An 18,525-nucleotide genomic window follows, 5' to 3' on the forward strand; every position below is an offset into this window, starting at 1 on the left:
AAGTCTGCCAGAAGAAAAATGCTTACCCAACGAAATTTACATTTTTATTTAGAGCTTCTTAGAGCCCCATTTGTTCTGAAACATCTCGCCAGCGCCCCCTATGAGACCGGATATACAAAGAGTAGCAGTTCTCCGGTCAATTAGTTCTTTGACAGCAGGCGCGTACCTTGCTCTGGTTTTACCCATGATTGCTAAGCTAACATCAGTAGTTGATCGTTAATTTTACGCAGGAATCTGGTTCCATGGAGAGTATAAACGCTAAATACGTATCCCAGAAAATCAGCAAAACGAAATGGCGGCCAGTGTCACATTCGGATCTGCAACTGCCAGAAATCTTTGCGACGGGCTCATGGGACAACGAGGTTGGCATGTTGACACTTTAAAAAAAATGGACCTCCCGCCAAACTTCTTTGCAAAATAACGGAATTTTAAGTGTTTTGCTCTTTGGCTGACTTGTAAACGCTGTGACGATAAGAGTACAATTTAAGACATGTAATAAACAACAATGTGACATATCGGCCATCTTTCTCCACATAAATGTAATAGATGAACATTTTTTTTCCAACAGTAAGGCAGGTATTTTTCCAAATTCACGGAGACAGTAGGATACTTACTGATACGTGCCAGTTATCTATAATGACTAAGACGTGTTCAAATTTAACTTAGCCAGCTCAAATGTGTCTCACACAGGACAACAGGATTTCTATTTGGTCCATTGGGAGTAATTTAAGCACTGGTATGGAAGATGGGTTTGAAGGAGACCCGCAGCTTTTATGTGAACACAAGCATGATGGAGATGTTCTTGACCTCCAGGTAAGCCACTCACTGCGATGTGTAGCTCATTAGCCAGGTCTAAAAACTGCTGTGGTGTTGTGAATCGTTTTATTTTTTACTTTGCACTCAAATCACTGTTTTAGGCTTTTATTGTGATGTCTTAGTCTTACTAAAACCACGCTCATGTATATAAAAATACCTTTTTATTTTTGCAGAACATTTAGTCTTATCCTTCCCATTTGTGGAACTAACAACTTCAACAATAAGGCTGATCCGTTTTCCTTCATGTATTTGCAGTTTTTGGACCAGGACAGAATAGTTACAGCATCATCAACAGGAGCCGTCACCATCTTTCGACACCACCAGAACAGCCAGGTGCTGTATGTCATGTTTTATGGATGCCTCGTGTTGAGCTTGATATGACCTTTGTTCTCCAGATTGAAGAAAGCCAATCCATCCATCATCTTCAAATAATCCAATATTGGATAGTGGAGGAAACATGCTAAGCATGTTATTTCAAATGTGTTCTTCTCTACCAGTGCTTTTGAGTTCCTCTTAGTGGATCCTGAGGTACTCCTGGTGCAGGTGGGATACACTTAATAGTCTATTTGTTAATACACACCTTGCTGACTCCAAGCTGGCCATCCATGATCTAATTCTCTTGTATCATTGAGTTGAGATCTGGTGACTTTGGAGACCATTACTCAGCCAGCAGCTTGACCTGTTGATACAAGGAAGGATGGCTCTGTCTGCTTTTGCATTCTTTACACCAAATTCTGACCTTAACTTGTGCATGCTGCAGCCAAAATTGAGACTCATCAGAATAGGTGATGTTTTTCCCAGTCCTCTGTTGCCCAGTTTTGTTGAGCCCATGTGTACTGTAGCCTCGGTTTCCTGTCTTCAGCTGACAGTAATTCACTGGACATTTTATCTTTTTAAGACCATACTCTTTAAACCCTAGAGATGGTTGTGTAGGAAAATGCCAGTAGACCAGCAGTTTCTGAAATATTCAAACTAGCCTGTCTGACACCATGACAACCACGCCATGTTAAAGTAACTTAAATCACCTTTCTTTCCCTTTCTGATAATCAGTTTGAACTTCAGGAGGTCGTCGTGACCATGATTACATACATGCACTGAGTTGCAGCCATGTGACTGGCAGGTTAAATCTTTTTGTTGTAGCAAGCGCTTGAACAGGTGTACCTAACAAAGCGGCCCGCGGGTTTTGGGTCTATCCCAGGGTCCCCTCCCGGTCGTGCGTGCCGCGAAAACCTCCGAAATGATCCTGATCAGATCGACACAAAGCAGCAGTGATTCTACTCTGAGCTTTTATTTTTAAACGAAATATATTTAAACTAAAATATCAGGAAATTAAAACTGTTGTATAATTGCTTTGTAATGATCTTTAAAGTCAGTCTTGTGCAAAACAGGAATATGTTGTAACGAACCAGAATAGACCAGTAAACTGAACTGGACCTCACTCTTAACCCTTGACTAGAGATAACAAAGTGTAGACTTTCGTCAGCGTCTTCACAATAAAAGTATGCAACCAGACATTTGTGTGTAAAATACTAAACACAAAGATTCAACCAAGAAACTACAGTGGTACAGCTATAACTCCTTACATATGGTGAGAACCTCCGCCGTGTCATCAAACTAAATTATAATAGGTTTTAGTGAAGCCTTATTCAGGAGGGGAATGAGAGACTGCTCAGTGGGATTGGATTCATTGGATTCACTTCATTTCAATTCTCTTGCCTACAGACCATTTCAGTGTCTCAGCTCTGGGCGAGAGCACATCGTTATCCCTGTGACAACGCCCCCTGCACCGGCGTCGTCTGCAGCAGCCCGGAGATTGTTACAGTGGGTGAAGATGGCAGGATCGTCGTCTTCAGAGCTGACCAGGAGGGAGTGGTTCGAGTCATCGGTGAGCTCAAGAAGCAGAGTTATTTTTAAGTTGTGTGAAACAAGTTGAAACTAAGATCTTTCTTGGACTGTTTAACCTTTGATAGAGAATGCCGACAGCAGCACAATCCATGCGGTGACTTATCTGAGGACCACAGAGATTTTGACGGTGAACTCAATCGGTCAGCTCAAACTGTGGGACTTCAGACAGCAAAGCAACTCACCGTCACAGATTCTGTCCCTGTAAGAGCTCTAAAAAATGCATTCTTAAAAGTTTTTTGTTTTCTCCTTCCTGTTTATTTCAATTATAAGCAAGTCTGATGAGTTGGTTTCTGTTCATCCAGGTCAGGGGATCGAGTTCCTTTACACTGCGTGGACAGACATCCGAACCAGCAGCACATCGTGGCCACAGGAGGCCAGGATGGCATGCTCTGTGTGTGGGATGTGAGACAAGGCAACACACCCTTCTCACTGATGGAGGCACACACAGCTGAAAGTAAAGTCGGCTTATTGTGGGAAGATGTATTAAAACTGAAATTTAAAAGATGTTGTGCGTGTAAATAATGGTTTCATACGTCTGTCTTTGGTTTTCCTGACAGTGTGGGAGGTCCACTTCCACCCAACCAACCCAGATCACCTGTTCACATGTTCAGAGGATGGCTCGCTGCTGCACTGGGAGACATCCTCCCATTCAGACATGCCTTCCTTCTTACAAGGCAAGTCAGTTTTATGGCATAAATATGATTGTTTTTACACTATTTTCCAACTAATTTAATTTCCTTCAGAATGACTTTTTGAATCACACAGACACATCCATACATGTGCCTTTTTCCTATACCTAAGCACCTTGTCTAATATTTGTGCACACACACACACTCCAATTGGTACATCGGGGGCAATTCACGGTTCGGTATCTTGCCCAAGGATACTTCAGCATGCAAACTGGAGTAGCCAGGGACTGAGCCATCAACCTTTAGGCTGGTAGACATCCCATTTTGCTTTGTCGTTTATGTACAGAGCAAATAAAAGAGGACCAAGAATAGATCCTTGTGGAACACCTGTAAAAATGGCAAGAGTTACACCTAGTACTGTTCACTGTCTCACACTCAATCAGCCAGGAGTTAACAAGTTGGCCTGTAAATTTCCTTGGGAAACTATTCCTCAATAAAATATAGTATAGTATTAATTCCTCTATGTTCATAATGTAATAAGTGTTTTTGTATTTTTAGGGGGCAGAAACAGCAGCATGGTCTCCCGCAGTGCAATGGCTCCAGCCGGAGGAAAGCAGCCCCTGATCAGCGCCTGGCTAAGTGGAGACTCCAGCAAAGGCCGCCTGGAGACGACTCACATGCTGCCCAGCCAGACGCTGTCTGTCAACAGCCTGGACGTGCTCGGTCCGTGTCTCGTGTGCGGCACTGATGGAGAGGCTATTTTTGTCAACAGACAGGTCCCGGTTTAAAAGCGATGTTAGTGCCTCAGAGTGGATGTGGATGAAGATGTTCATTTGGTGTCAGCTTGAGGGTCATACAGGAGGTGTAAAATACTGGACTGTTAGCTTTATTTGTTTATTTGTCTTTTTCATCACGGGCAGAATAGTTCAACCCAACAATGGTTTTTGTACAGATGACGTTTAATACAGTTATAAAATAAAAATACTTAATAGAAATGTTTCAAGACTCATTTGAGCTGTTTTCTCTCTTTTCCATTTATTAATAAATACAGAAATTGAAAGTTAATCACTCATCTTTTCATTACCTTCTTAGAAGATCAACTTCAGCTCTATCTCAGCATCTAGATTACTGTTTTCCCAGGGCTATTTCCAGGCCTGCTTTAAAAGTTAAAGTTCCTACTCAAATATGTATTTAAAATTTATGAAAATATAGTTAAGTCCGAAATGTATGCCCTCCTTCACATCTTCCAAAGGTGTCCAGTAGACTCGGTTGTCTTTTGCTGGCTCACTATATTTAACACTCCTAAATTAAGGGTTACTAAAACTATTTTTACATGGCTCCAAAATTTATTTGCAGAATGTTGTGTGTGTATTGCAATGGGTTTTCAGGCCATCTTAAATCTTTCCCATGTCAAGTACCCCTGTGCTAAAATAAAAGGAAACCTCAAACGAATACCCAAGCCAATAAAAACGTACTAAACCTAAAAGAAACAAACAAAAAGCAAAATCGATAAATAATTACTTAGTTATAATAAATAAATAGATAATGCCATGATATTTGGAGTGATTATCTCAGAATTTCGAGTTGCGTATCTAAAAATTTTAATCTATTGATAAGTATCGAAATTTGGCGTCAGTAATCAATAAGTCAAGTTATTAAATCTAAATTTCAAGATAATAACGCGAAATTTTGACTTACAGGCTTTTTTCTTCAGTGGTTTAAACGAACTTCCATACACTGGGAAATTAAACTCAATTGAAGAAAAAAAAGCTCTTTTACGTTAACGAAATTTTATTTTGGAAAACGGAAGTATTCTTCGTTAGCTTTATTTATAGCTTGGAGCTGTTGTACTTGTCATTCAGACATCCCAGGAATCCTACACGACTAGCCAGCACGACACAACAAAGACGTTTTGAGTAAAACTGCGTCCTTGTCACCGAGGAACGTCAAGCAATAGTCTTTACCCATTTAAAGAAGGAAATTGTGGCGGAAAAACGGCAGCTGAGGGTTCTGGTAAGTTGTTTAACTGTTGTTAGTTGTGCTTCGAGCTAACAGGCTAGTTCGCATCCTGTTGTTGAATTAGCCTAGAAGCAAATGGATGCCTTTAGCACACAGGCCGCGGAGGCACTGCTGAGCTGCTGGATTTAACGCAGAGAAAACTTACGATGGCTGAAGCTTACGGATCGTTAGGTAGTTGTGATTTTAATGGCGAATTTGTCGGATGTATTTGGCATTTTATGTTAGTACCTGACGCAGGATCATTCGCGTTAGAGCAGCACTCTGTTAGCGAACAGTGCTAACAGCGCTAGCAAGTGGGTGAGTTATTGATTTATAATGGAAAACTGTTTCGTCTGAAGGTTTAAGTTTTATACACCATAGTTTAGCTTGTAAACAAAATAAAAAGCAACGAGATCCAGTTCTGTTTCAGCTATTGGCTACTACTAATTCCCATATTTTATGTTTATCTGTAAAGTACTACACTCACATTCTCAAGGATAACATCCACTCTATATTTTCCCAGCTGCAGCATGCAGATGTGAGCTCAGACATCCAAGATCCTGTGCTATCACTTCAACTCTGGACTGGTGAAATCCTCTTCATCCCTCTTCATCGTCATCCTACATGCTCGTACATGAAAAGAGGGGAGAAACCCGAAGGATACCGGCAGAGGAGACCCAAAACGTTTCCCGTCACGAACTACAGTGGCAACAGCCAACAGATGCTGCAGGAAATACGGAACAGCCTGCGCAACCTGTCGAAACCGTCAGACCCACCTAAAGTGGACACTGGTGCACAAGGGAAGATGCTCCAAGAGGATTCAAGGCAACTGGGGCGCAGCAACAACCCCAAAAACCCTCACCACAAAACCTTACAGGAGATCCGCGAGGCCCTCATGCCTTTTAAAAATGAGCCCAACACTTCAGGCTTGCAGCGAGAACCCCGTTTTGCAGGGCTCGAGGAGGTGAGGAATGTTTTTAGATATCGTTAGGGGTTGTTTTGAATGATTGTGGAGGTATGGCGTTCTGTGCATGTCTCTGTAATTGAGGGTAATCGCTGGGAACAGATTGTTTTGAGTGGAATTATTTAGAAAATGAGAGGCATGCAAAGTGGAATTACAAGCTTGTACAGTTCAGGGTAAAGAATTTGTTTCTCAGTTGGCATTTACAACTTGTTTTGAGTAAGTGCGTGCAATCCAGATATGAATTTGGTATGTAGTGCTTTAGTCAAAGTATGTCATAGTTAATGTAAATTTGTTAATTTAAGCTACAATTTTGGCTTTCACAGGCCATTAAAATAAGATAACTGACATAAAACTACTATTTGTGATGTCAGTATTAACTAAAGCACCTGTGATTATGATTTTTGCCATAATTAATAAGCCCTGGAGTTAAAGAGGTTGTGTGACTGGTTCTGTTTGTCTGCTTGTTGTTTTTGTGTTAGTAGGATTACTCAAAGTTAAGGACAGGCGCCTGAAAATGCTGCCGGTTGTGTGACTTGGCACAAGTTAGAAATGAAGAACTTTTTTTTTTTCTTTTTTTTTCATGGTAGTCATTCCATTTCCACAACTTACTCTGGAAATGCTCTAGATGCAGATCTAATATGTCACCATGTTCTCTTTCCAACTACTCCCAGTCTGTGGTTTTAGTTCCACCTCATCATCAGTCAACACAAGTCTTTGCTCTTATGTTTTTTTTGCCTTTGTTCTTGTCTCTGTAGTATCAGTACAGGAGGATTTTCTGTGTTTGTTTATAGATTGCTATTCAACTTTTGGACAGAACAAAACAGTGAATTAAAGATGTCACTGTAGGCCAATTTGTGTCTTATTCCTCTTTAATTGCTCAGTTCTAATTTTTTTGTGTTCAATTTCTTTTTCCCTCTTAAGCCAAGCATCAGTCACGGTGTAGGGCCGGCTACAGACTACATGGGTAAGGTTGTTTCCAACCCCAGCTCTGCAGGCCTCAAACCCCCAGGTATGTCAGTCCTCTGGGATTATATGTTGCTTCTCCTGTTTTATCATCCATCCAGCCTCAGTATTGTTTGAGGGATTTGGGACATTTGCTTTAAGAAATAACTATGCTGTTGACACACAGCATGAGTCACTGCATCACTGAATGGAAAAAGTTGACTGGAAGGTTTTTGGTTTTTATTCTGAGTGGTGGTTGTGACACATTTTAAGGATGAAAATATTGTCTTTGTTTAGTAACCTAAGCAGTTTATAGGGCGTCTGTATTGCCTAGTTATTACAAAAAGCAAACCCTAAAAGTTCTCCTTTATGCAAGTTACAAGTCTTTATCCACCATGCCCTGGAGTAAAGGATGCGTGTGAGTCACTGACAAATGTTTAATACAAATCCTTTATAAAACTTGTGTCAAAAGGATTCCCAGGTTCATTCACACAGTTATGAAATTGAGGGCATTTTGAAGGTGTGACCCATCAATTGAAAGGGGACATAAGAGTTCATTGAGGGAGAAAGGCAGCACGCAGTTAAGCAAGGTAAAGAGCCACTTGGAAGTCAACCATCCACTCTAAGAGAATCTGAGGCAGCAGAATAATTTGTTGAAATTGTTAAAGTATCTGGTTAGGTGACTGAGGCAAGGTTCAGATGCCTCAAATGGGCTGAGAGAAGTGGCTTTTCCTGACGGTATGATCAAAAAAAGGACTGACAACACAGAAGCAGTATAGATATTACCAGTAGTATACAGTGGGGCAAAAAAGTATTTAGTCAGCCACCGATTGTGCAAGTTCCCCCACCTAAAATGATGACAGAGGTCAGTAATTTGCACCAGAGGTACACTTCAACTGTGAGAGACAGAATGTGAAAAAAAAATCCATGAATCCACATGGTAGGATTTGTAAAGAATTTATTCGTAAATCAGGGTGGAAAATAAGTATTTGGTCAATAACAAAAATACAACTCAATACTTTGTAACATAACCTTTGTTGGCAATAACAGAGGTCAAACGTTTACTATAGGTCTTTACCAGGTTTGCACACATAGTAGCTGGTATTTTGGCCCATTCCTCCATGCAGATCTTCTCGAGAGCAGTGATGTTTTGGGGCTGTCGCCGAGCAACACGGACTTTCAACTCCCGCCACAGATTTTCTATGGGGTTGAGGTCTGGAGACTGGCTAGGCCACTCCAGGACTTTCAAATGCTTCTTACGGAGCCACTCCTTTGTTGCCCGGGCGGTGTGTTTTGGATCATTGTCATGTTGGAAGACCCAGCCTCGTTTCATCTTCAAAGTTCTCACTGATGGAAGGAGGTTTTGGCTCAAAATCTCACGATACATGGCCCCATTCATTCTGTCCTTAACACGGATCAGTCGTCCTGTCCCCTTGGCAGAAAAACAGCCCCATAGCATGATGTTTCCACCCCCATGCTTCACAGTAGGTATGGTGTTCTTGGGATGCAACTCAGTATTCTTCTTCCTCCAAACACGACGAGTTGAGTTTATACCAAAAAGTTCTACTTTGGTTTCATCTGACCACATGACATTCTCCCAATCCTCTGCTGTATCATCCATGTGCTCTCTGGCAAACTTCAGACGGGCCTGGACATGCACTGGCTTCAGCAGCGGAACACGTCTGGCACTGCGGGATTTGATTCCCTGCCGTTGTAGTGTGTTACTGATGGTGACCTTTGTTACTTTGGTCCCAGCTCTCTGCAGGTCATTCACCAGGTCCCCCCGTGTGGTTCTGGGATCTTTGCTCACCGTTCTCATGATCATTTTGACCCCACGGGATGAGATCTTGCGTGGAGCCCCAGATCGAGGGAGATTATCAGTGGTCTTGTATGTCTTCCATTTTCTGATGATTGCTCCCACAGTTGATCTTTTCACACCAAGCTGCTTGCCTATTGTAGATTCACTCTTCCCAGTCTGGTGCAGGTCTACAATACTTTTCCTGGTGTCCTTCGAAAGCTCTTTGGTCTTGGCCATGGCGGAGTTTGGAGTCTGACTGTTTGAGGCTGTGGACAGGTGTCTTTTATACAGATGATGAGTTCAAACAGGTGCCATTCATACAGGTAACGAGTGGGGGACAGAAAAGCTTCTTGCAGAAGACGTTACAGGTCTGTGAGAGCCAGAGATTTTCCATGTTTGAGGTGACCAAATACTTATTTTCCACCCTGATTTACGAATAAATTCTTTACAAATCCTACCATGTGGATTCATGGATTTTTTTTTTTCACATTCTGTCTCTCACAGTTGAAGTGTACCTCTGGTGCAAATTACTGACCTCTGTCATCATTTTAAGTGGGGGAACTTGCACAATCGGTGGCTGACTAAATACTTTTTTGCCCCACTGTATGTGTGCATTAAAATTTTGCCTTTTCAACTGAGAAGATGAGTTTTACAGTTGCTCTTATGAAAGTTTAGTGTTAGATGGCCTTTTTGTTTTGAATTATTTAGGCTGTGAGATTCTGAAAGTAATTTCGTGTTTTCAGTCATCCTTTCTTTTTTCTTCCTTCAGCTTGACTTTAACTTTAGTGTGTCTGTCTGTAGAGTCTTCTCACATCCAGCCGGCTGTCCTGAGGAGGTCGAGCTGGAAGGGCTCTAAGGAAGGAATGATGTACCGATCCGACAGCCCTGGACCGCCTCCTGCCTTCCCACAGGGCCACCCTACAAACAACCAGAGGGTCACACCTCCACCAAACCGCGGTGGCATGCCTTGTGCGTCATCCTGGGACAGCAACCCATCAACAAAGCGGTACTCTGGAAACATGGATTACCTTGTGCCACGCATTTCTCCAGTACCCCAGGGGCCGTGGCCTGATGGGTACAGCGCAGCACCTCAGAATCAACGTGGGATCAGCCCAGTGCCCATGGGCCACCAGCCCATCATAATGCCAAGCTCTGGGGGTAATAAGTTCACCTTTCCCCCTAGCTGGACTCAGAGTGGCTCCTCTCAGCCAGACTACGTGACAGGGGGCAGCAGACATCCCCCTCCTCCGTACCCGGTCAACCAGAGTAGCCGGCACAGTCCCACTGATCAGCAGACAGGAGGACCTGCATCCTCGCCTTCTTACCACAATGGAGGGAATATCCCTCAGTCCATGATGGTGTACTTTTCTGGTCTTCCTCAGTCCAGGTCCAGCCAACCCCAACCTTCCTCCGGCAACGGCAGCAACCAGGACCGCTCTCCATCATGGCAACATAATATGCCAGTCCGCTCCAATTCTTTGAAAACCGGATCTACTCACCCGACCAGCTCACAGCCCTCTGCCACCACAGTCACTGCCATCATACCGACTCCCATTCTTCTGCCGGTGAAAAGCACCCATGTTCAGAAAGCCAAACTGCACACTGCTGTCGCTCCAACACATCCTCCATGGAAACCGCACGTTGCACCACCTCCTGCTGCGCCTGCCTACATAGAACCCGCAGGTACAGTCCCGCAGGTCGTATCTGAAGCACCTGACTATCACGGACCTCCTCCCCCTTACCCTAAGCACCTCCTCCAACAGCAGGCTGCACCCAGCCCACCAGGGTATGACACAGGGGCCAACAGGCTCAGTGCAGGCAGAGAGGATCCTGCTGATGAGGAGAGCAGCGGCCGGGGGGACGGCTCGAGGGAAAAACCATCAGAAAGCCCAGAGGGTGGAGCAGCAAGAGAGGAGGACAGGAAGCAAATCACTACATCGCCTGTTCCGGTCCGACGCAACAAGAAAGACGAAGAGCGGAGAGGGGAGTCGGGAAGAGTCAATTTGTATTCCCCACAGGCCTTCAAGTTCTTCATGGAGCAACACATAGAGAACATCCTGAAGAACCACCAGCAGCGGATTCACAGAAGGAAGCAACTGGAAAATGAGATGCAAAGGGTGAGAACATCAGTGGAAGCATTTTCACAACAGTTGCTGCTCAATTCTTCCATCTTTTTACTGTTTTCCTACTTTTTATTTCTTCTTGTCCTCCTGTGACTTTGTCTCTGATCTTTTTCATGCAGTTCTGTTTTTTCTCAGCTGTTCTTTCTTCTTTTTTTCCCTCCTCGCTGTCACTAACAGCTGATCTAAAAGGTAAAGGTATTTCTGCTGGCATGTGACATTATTGGGAATCTGGTGTTTGTGTTTTGAATGTGTCTTCTGATGAAAGCAAGATGGCCTCCTATAGCTGAATAAAATGCATGCTATCCCATAGCCTTCACTTTACTGCTTGTGAATTTCTGCTTTGGAATAAAATGATTAACTCTGGTAATCACCACAATTGCATTTTGATATGTTGCACTGGTTTCCTTCATTTTCTTTTGTCCCCTTTCTCTTGATGCTTACAGTTTTTCGTAGTTTATTTATTTTATATTCATTCATTCTATATAACTATTCCTTTTGCCATGTGTTCAGGTGGGTTTGTCTTCAGAAGCCCAGGAGCAGATGCGTATGATGCTCTGTCAAAAGGAATCTAACTACATTCGGTTAAAACGAGCTAAGATGGACAAGTGCATGTTCAAACGGATCAAGACCCTCGGCATCGGCGCCTTCGGCGAGGTCTGCTTGGCCAGAAAAGAGGACACAGGAGCGCTGTACGCCATGAAGACTCTCCGCAAGAAGGACGTGCTCCTGAGAAACCAGGTGGCTCACGTCAAGGCTGAGAGGGACATTCTGGCAGAGGCCGACAATGAGTGGGTAGTGCGTCTCTACTACTCTTTCCAAGATAAGGACAACCTGTACTTCGTTATGGAGTACATCCCCGGAGGGGACATGATGAGCCTTCTCATCAGACTCGGCATCTTTAAAGAAGAGCTGGCTCAGTTTTACATCGCAGAGCTCACCTGCGCTGTGGAGAGCGTCCACAAGATGGGCTTCATCCACCGAGACATCAAGCCTGACAACATCCTCATAGACAGAGACGGTCACATAAAGCTGACAGACTTCGGTCTTTGCACTGGTTTCCGCTGGACCCACGACTCGAAGTATTACCAGAGCAGTGAGAGTTTATTTTAATTTTACATGCTTATAGTAGACATGTCATGCCACATTCATACTGCTACAGTGATATAGTCATATTAAACATCACGGTCATTTCATATAATGCCCCAATGTATTTAAGTAACTTTTTACTTGTATAACACATTTCAAGACAAACATCACAAAGTGCTTCACAAAGAAATACCAAGGCATTTGAAACAAAACAGACAAAAAATTAACCAAGTACATATGTACAAGTAACCCTGTTAAACCAGGGGTGGGGAAATCCAGGCTTCAAGTGCTGGTGTCCTGCAGGTTTTAGATGTGTCCTTGAACACAGCTGATTTAAATGGATAACTTACCTCCTCAACATGTCTTGAAGTTCTCCAGAGGCCTGGTAATGAGCTAATCATTTGATTCAGGTGTGTTGACCCAGGGTGAGGTCTGAAACCTGCAGGGAGTTCCCCCACCCATGTCTTAAACTAAGCTCTCAGACTGTCATTTAAAAGAAAGGGGAAAACCAGAAAGTTCTGAATAGCATCTTTCAGCTTTCTTTTAATGATTGTCATCAAAATCTTTCTGTTCAGAGCCTAAAACAATCTGACCTGCTGACATATAAAAAGTAGAAAAATCACTGTGTTCACATACCCTCTCTTCAGGGGACCACGTGAGGCAGGACAGCATGGACTTCAGTAAGGAATGGGAGGATCCAGCCAACTGCCGCTGTACAGACCGCCTGAAGCCTCTGGAAAGGAGAAAGGCCCGGCAGCACCAGCGTTGTCTGGCCCATTCGCTCGTGGGGACACCCAACTATATCGCACCAGAAGTGCTGCTTCGAACAGGTAGAGTGTAGCATCCAGGCAACATTTTTGATGTAATGTTTGTTTGTTTTTTGTTTTTTTTGAAGGCTTCTATTATTGTTGGCTACATATAGCTCTATTAGGGATGACATATAGGGTATTGTCGTCACCCAAGTTTGTGAATTCGATGACTCCAGAAGGAAGTTTCCTAGGATTTTGAAATTGATACCACAAGCATTTCTACTAATAATCTCAGCTGACTTCAAATCAGTGACCCAGACCACGGGGTTAGAGGTCAGAGGTCAAGTTTTCTGAAAATGAATGCAATAACTTGAGAACAAGCCGATGTAGGACTTTTGAAATTCACACCATGGGTGCATCTGCCAGGAGGCCGAGGGGTACCAATGGCCACTTCCAGCTGCTGTTTGAGCAAAGTGGAGTCTCATCGTGAGTTTACGTGTAACGGCTGCATAGTGTTTTTTTTTTTTTTGTTTTGTTTTTGTTTTTTTTTAGTGCCTCTGCCGTCTCTTTGTCGAGCTCTCTGGTCATCTTTTCTCTCTCATGAATTCATGCGCTGTTCTGTGTATTAGCTCTCACTGTAACAGAGTTGCTGGAAATAAACACTTGCACGACAGGTGAGAACAAATGTATATTTTATCATCCTGTCTGTGACAATAAGAAGGTCTACCGCACCCTTTGATGCTATGTGTATTTATACACAAGTTTACAGAATGAATTATGATTCATTCTGTAAAGTTTAACTTGCTTTAGTCTGCAGATTATTATTTAAACAGCTGATCAGTGATTAAACCACAGAGCTAAAAAAAAAAAAGGTGTGCTGCCTTTGAATAGCCATCAGTAAAAGAGTTAAGTTACAAAAAGAAAAGTTGCTTTACAGGATAGAAATAAACACTATTTTGGCTCCCCCACCCCCATTTATATTACACATTGAGTAGAATAAAAGTGTCTCTCAAAAAAAAAAAAATCGTGTGTGTGTGTGTGTGTGTGAATAAAAGCTGTATTTCAGATCTGAATCCTCCCCAAATTGTTGTGAAATTTCCTTTAATCCTCTTCAGGATACACCCAGCTCTGTGATTGGTGGAGTGTAGGAGTGATCTTGTATGAAATGGTTGTTGGACAGCCTCCTTTCTTAGCAACCACACCCCTGGAGACGCAGCTAAAGGTATGCGAGGCAGTTGCAGTGAAATGCTAAGCATCTACACAGGTCATTGTTTGCTTCATGTTGTTTTTCAATTTTGGAACTAGGTGATAAACTGGAAGAGCACGCTGCACATTCCCCCGCAGGCCAAGCTCAGCGCAGAGGCATCGGATCTCATCGTTAAACTGTGCCGCGGCCCTGAGGACCGCCTCGGTAAGAACGGCGCGGATGAAATCAAAGCCCATCCTTTCTTCAGAAGCATCGATTTCTCCAGCGACCTCAGACAGCAGGTGGCACCATACATCCCCACCATCGCCCACTCCACGGACACCTCCAACTTCGATCCAGTGGACCCGGATAAAATGTGGAGCAGCGACGGCGACGACGAGGACAGCCATAACGACACGCTAAACTGTTGGTTCCGCAACGGAAAGCACCCCGAGCACGCCTTCTACGAGTTTACCTTCCGGCGCTTCTTTGACGACAACGGCCATCCGTACAGCTGCCCCAAGCCCATCGAGTACGAGGGCTACGAGGACGAGGCCGACTCGGAGGGCGCCGCACAAGAGGCCGCCAGCTCCTCGGCGTTACAGGGACGAGACCTGGTCTACGTATAGCACTCGAGGCCCGATGACACGCTTGTACATAATGAGTAGACGCAGGGGGTTTTCAGTGGCATCACATTTGAAACATAGGAAGTATGTTTGTTTGGTCACATTAACAGACTGTTTATTTTAAAAGCAAACAACAAAACCACAGTCGCAACCTAAAGGAACAATTCAACACTTTAAGAAATGTCATTCTTTGATTTCTTACCACGAGTCGGAGGATGACAAACAGAGCTACATAGGAAGCTGGCCATCATTCGGTTAGCTGAGCTTAAACTCTAAAAACAGCTCTGTCCAAACTTAAAACCTGCCTGTCAGCACCACTGAGGCTCAGGATTAACACACTGCACCCTGGTTACCTGAGGGAGGTTCTTGCTAGACACACAACTTTATTTATAAAGCACTGTTACACTACAACCTACATTCACACAGTGCGCTCTCTCGATCTCTCTCTCTAGACACACACACACACACTTTAAGATGCACGCAGTAAACGGTCTGTGTCATGTCCTGTTGTGTTCATGTACAGCACAGGCTACTTCGGTGTATTTGCACCGGTTATGGCCGCAAGCAGGAATGCACCTCAGAGTACTGATAGGCATCCACACACAAAGAGAATAGCTGCGAGGTATCTGTCAATAGAGCTTACATGGTGGGATACCGTTTATTGAATTGAGGGAGGTGGTAAATGCACTAACCAGGTACAAAACCAGGGACAAAAAATTAAAACCAGTCAGGTGTTGATACTATGCTTTTCTGTTTGGACGTTACTTTGACACATCTTCACCAGATGGTGTTAATGTTGTGGCTGATTGATGTAGGTTCTTGTCATATTTGGGATGCCACTCAGTTGGATAAAAGAAGAGTGACTTGAGTCTAAGGCTTTGTTAGATCCTAACCTAGCAACAGCTGCTTGTTTTGTAACTGGTGAAAAGAAAATTCAATAAAATGAAAAGTTAGAAAACTTTTTTAAGTTTAAAGTGCCCCATTTTAGCTTTAGTTAACATTAGCCAGACTTTTTTTTTCTTCTCTTTTCTCACTGCAGCCCTATTTTCAGGTGCACAAATGTGACTAACGCCATCATTAAACATCCACACCCGACGTCATCGATGTTACAGAGTAAAGATCTGTAATTCCTGAACACCACCTCCAATACTATTTTAAATACTCTCAAATTAAGGCTGAGAATCTGCACTTTGAATGTTTTTCTAACCCGTTAAAGTAATAACTACATATCTGGACCTGAACTGTAACCCAGTGGGTTTCAGAGGTGCTGGTAGGTGGATTTTTGTCAGAGCTGGGCCAGCTACTCCAGTATCATTCTCCTTCTCCTGGCATGTTTTCCAGAAATGCATCCATTTTTAAAGTGTGACATATGCTGCATAAATCTCATAAGAGGAAAGGAAAGCAGGAAGAAGAGGAAAATAAAACAAAATCGGGGCGCTCTCTCCCTTTTTAAAGCCTTAATTTATTTAATAAGTTGTAACATGTGATGCTAGTGTAGATGCTGTTTGTGCGGGAGTTTTATTCAGTGGTTAAAAAAAATAATACATTTTAATTTATATTTTAATGTTTGCAGTGGGGAAATTAGTGTTATGACTCTTAGAAATGTTGCAGGGGGAAATATTGCTCTAATTATTGCTGTGCCTTTATTTTTGGTTAAATATAAAGGGGGTTAATAATCAAACAGGCATTTAATAAGTAGCAGTTGATGATTGAACTACAGTAGATTTTTGTTTTTATTTTTCTAATTTATATCTAAAATGTATTTATAAATTATGTTGTATACAGTTGATGTAAATATCTTTTTTCCCTCTCCTTCCCACCCCCGCCCTCTGGGCAGGTCCTCGTTGGGGTCCACTGCTGCTTTTTATTTTTTTATTTTTTTTTAAATGTCACTCATATTGGTCAACCAAAGCACTAAATATGTGGATTTTCATTTTTTGTATAACTCACTTTTAAAGAAAAAATCACAACACTAAGAAAAGTCAGGGTTTCAGTTTTTTTTTTTTTTTTTTTTTTTAGTTTAGTTTTTTGTTTTTTTTAAAGCGGGAAATGCACTTGGTCATCTTTTGGTGAGTTTTTGTTCGACTCTTCATCACATATCAGTTCCTTTTTCTTTTTTTCTTTTTTCTGGTGCTTTTCTCTCACTGCGTGTAGGAAAGATCTCTGAATGTAGTTATCGTGGACTTACTGGTGACCACTGTTGTTCTGCACTGGTTTTGTTTTCCTTTTATGAGAGAATTTTATTTTTCTGTAAATTTGTTGCGTTGGGAAATTTAAGAACAGTGGAAACCGGGATGAATAAAGAATGTAAAAAAACAAAACATGTTTTACAAGCACACCAAGCGTGATGTATTGTTATCGCCATCAAGTAGAGGAAGATTTCAATTTTAGCTGCATTTAAATTCCTCCTTCTCATATGAATCGGCCAGAAAGGGCAGACTTTCATGATTGCCAAGCGACAAAACATATTCAGCGAATGGAAAAAGAAGAAATTTATGCATTGTTTGACTCCCCTATATTAAAGTTACACTGCTACTAAAGGAAGCACCCATGTGTTATTCCTAACCTTGTAGATGTTAATCCTGATAGGCTTAGAAAACTGCAGCATTGTGACTGAGTTTACAGATACAGAATTATCAAAGCAAGGCACTAATCAGATCTTCAGTGATTTGCTAAAGAGATTTCAGCCATGCTAACAGGTTTGTAAGAGAAGCTCCTCAGGCATGCTCAAATGGCTGTGTTATCCTTTAAATCTAAAAAATGTATAAAAATGTTTTCATTTTTCATAAATAGCTCTGTATAATTTAGCACTGTGGAAAAATATATTGAAATATTAAAACATTTGACTTCTCTCAAGACGAACAGAAGTTGAAATCACCTGAAGCAACTTTCTGCTCAAATATGTTTTTAGTTATGTTTTTTTGCTGTCCCAAAAGAAAGACAAGTGTACATAGTTTTCATCCCAGTGGCGACCCTACCTGAGAGCTTTCAAAAATAAATTTAAAAAAAAAAGACAGTTTTCTGACTTTGCAACCCTGAATTTGTTGAAGTTTGTATTTGTTGCCATCAGAGGGCGCTTAACTGGGTTTAACAGGGAAGTGACTAAAGAAAATGCAGCAGTAAGTTACTGTATGCATGTGTGTATGGGAACATATGCTAAAAACAAATGCTATGTGAAGTAAAATAATAAAATTTATACATTTTTTGGCTGAAATCTAACATTTTTAGGTTTATTTTATTCTTCATTTTCTGCACTACAGAATGTGAAAATAAAACTCCAGTGAAGAATAGTCCCCATAAAATAGGACAATCTAAAAAATTTTAAATATAAGATCAAATCACTGGGCTCATCTTACAGTGGATAACTCATACCCAACCTAAAACAGTGTAGTTATTTTTAAGTGTATTGTCAAACACTATTAAATGTGGTTAAAAGTTTCAGTCCAGTTCAGAGTTACATATTCTCATTCTAGTCTCAAGACGTACAGTTATATGACTTTAGGTTTTGTTTACATACTGCAACACACACATTAAACACCTAGTTAGTGGCAGCTTGAATCGTACATGCTAGCTGATAGACGTACCTCAAACTGAACACCCTCCCTTTTCCTCCTGTAAGATGCCAAAATCTCAGTTTTCTGAACAGTGGAGTCAATTTTGCAGGTTAAAGGTAAACAGTTTTGAGTAGTTCGGCATGTTGAAG

General features: G+C 42.1%; 2 protein-coding genes across 2 annotated transcripts; both read left to right on the forward strand.

Moving 5' to 3' along the window:
* Nucleotides 1-129: 129 nt before the first annotated feature.
* On the forward strand, nt 130-4,345 carry nup43 (nucleoporin 43). Its single transcript, XM_026143214.2, has 8 exons — nt 130-362; nt 691-813; nt 1,072-1,149; nt 2,539-2,701; nt 2,787-2,922; nt 3,024-3,175; nt 3,279-3,395; nt 3,909-4,345. Exons 1-8 carry the CDS (start codon nt 243-245, stop codon nt 4,136-4,138), a joined length of 1,119 nt encoding a protein of 372 aa, XP_025998999.1. The 5' UTR covers nt 130-242; the 3' UTR covers nt 4,139-4,345.
* Nucleotides 4,346-5,183: 838 nt separating this feature from the next.
* lats1 (large tumor suppressor kinase 1) lies at nt 5,184-15,784 on the forward strand. The gene is made up of 8 exons (XM_026142497.2): nt 5,184-5,363; nt 5,872-6,312; nt 7,234-7,321; nt 9,854-11,169; nt 11,686-12,268; nt 12,909-13,091; nt 14,126-14,232; nt 14,316-15,784. Exons 2-8 carry the CDS (start codon nt 5,983-5,985, stop codon nt 14,823-14,825), a joined length of 3,117 nt encoding a protein of 1,038 aa, XP_025998282.2. The 5' UTR covers nt 5,184-5,363; nt 5,872-5,982; the 3' UTR covers nt 14,826-15,784.
* The last annotated feature ends 2,741 nt before the right edge of the window (nt 15,785-18,525 follow it).

The sequence above is a fragment of the Astatotilapia calliptera genome, chromosome 15 (genome assembly GCF_964374335.1).
Source record: "Astatotilapia calliptera chromosome 15, fAstCal68.1, whole genome shotgun sequence".
NCBI lineage: Eukaryota > Metazoa > Chordata > Actinopteri > Cichliformes > Cichlidae > Astatotilapia > Astatotilapia calliptera.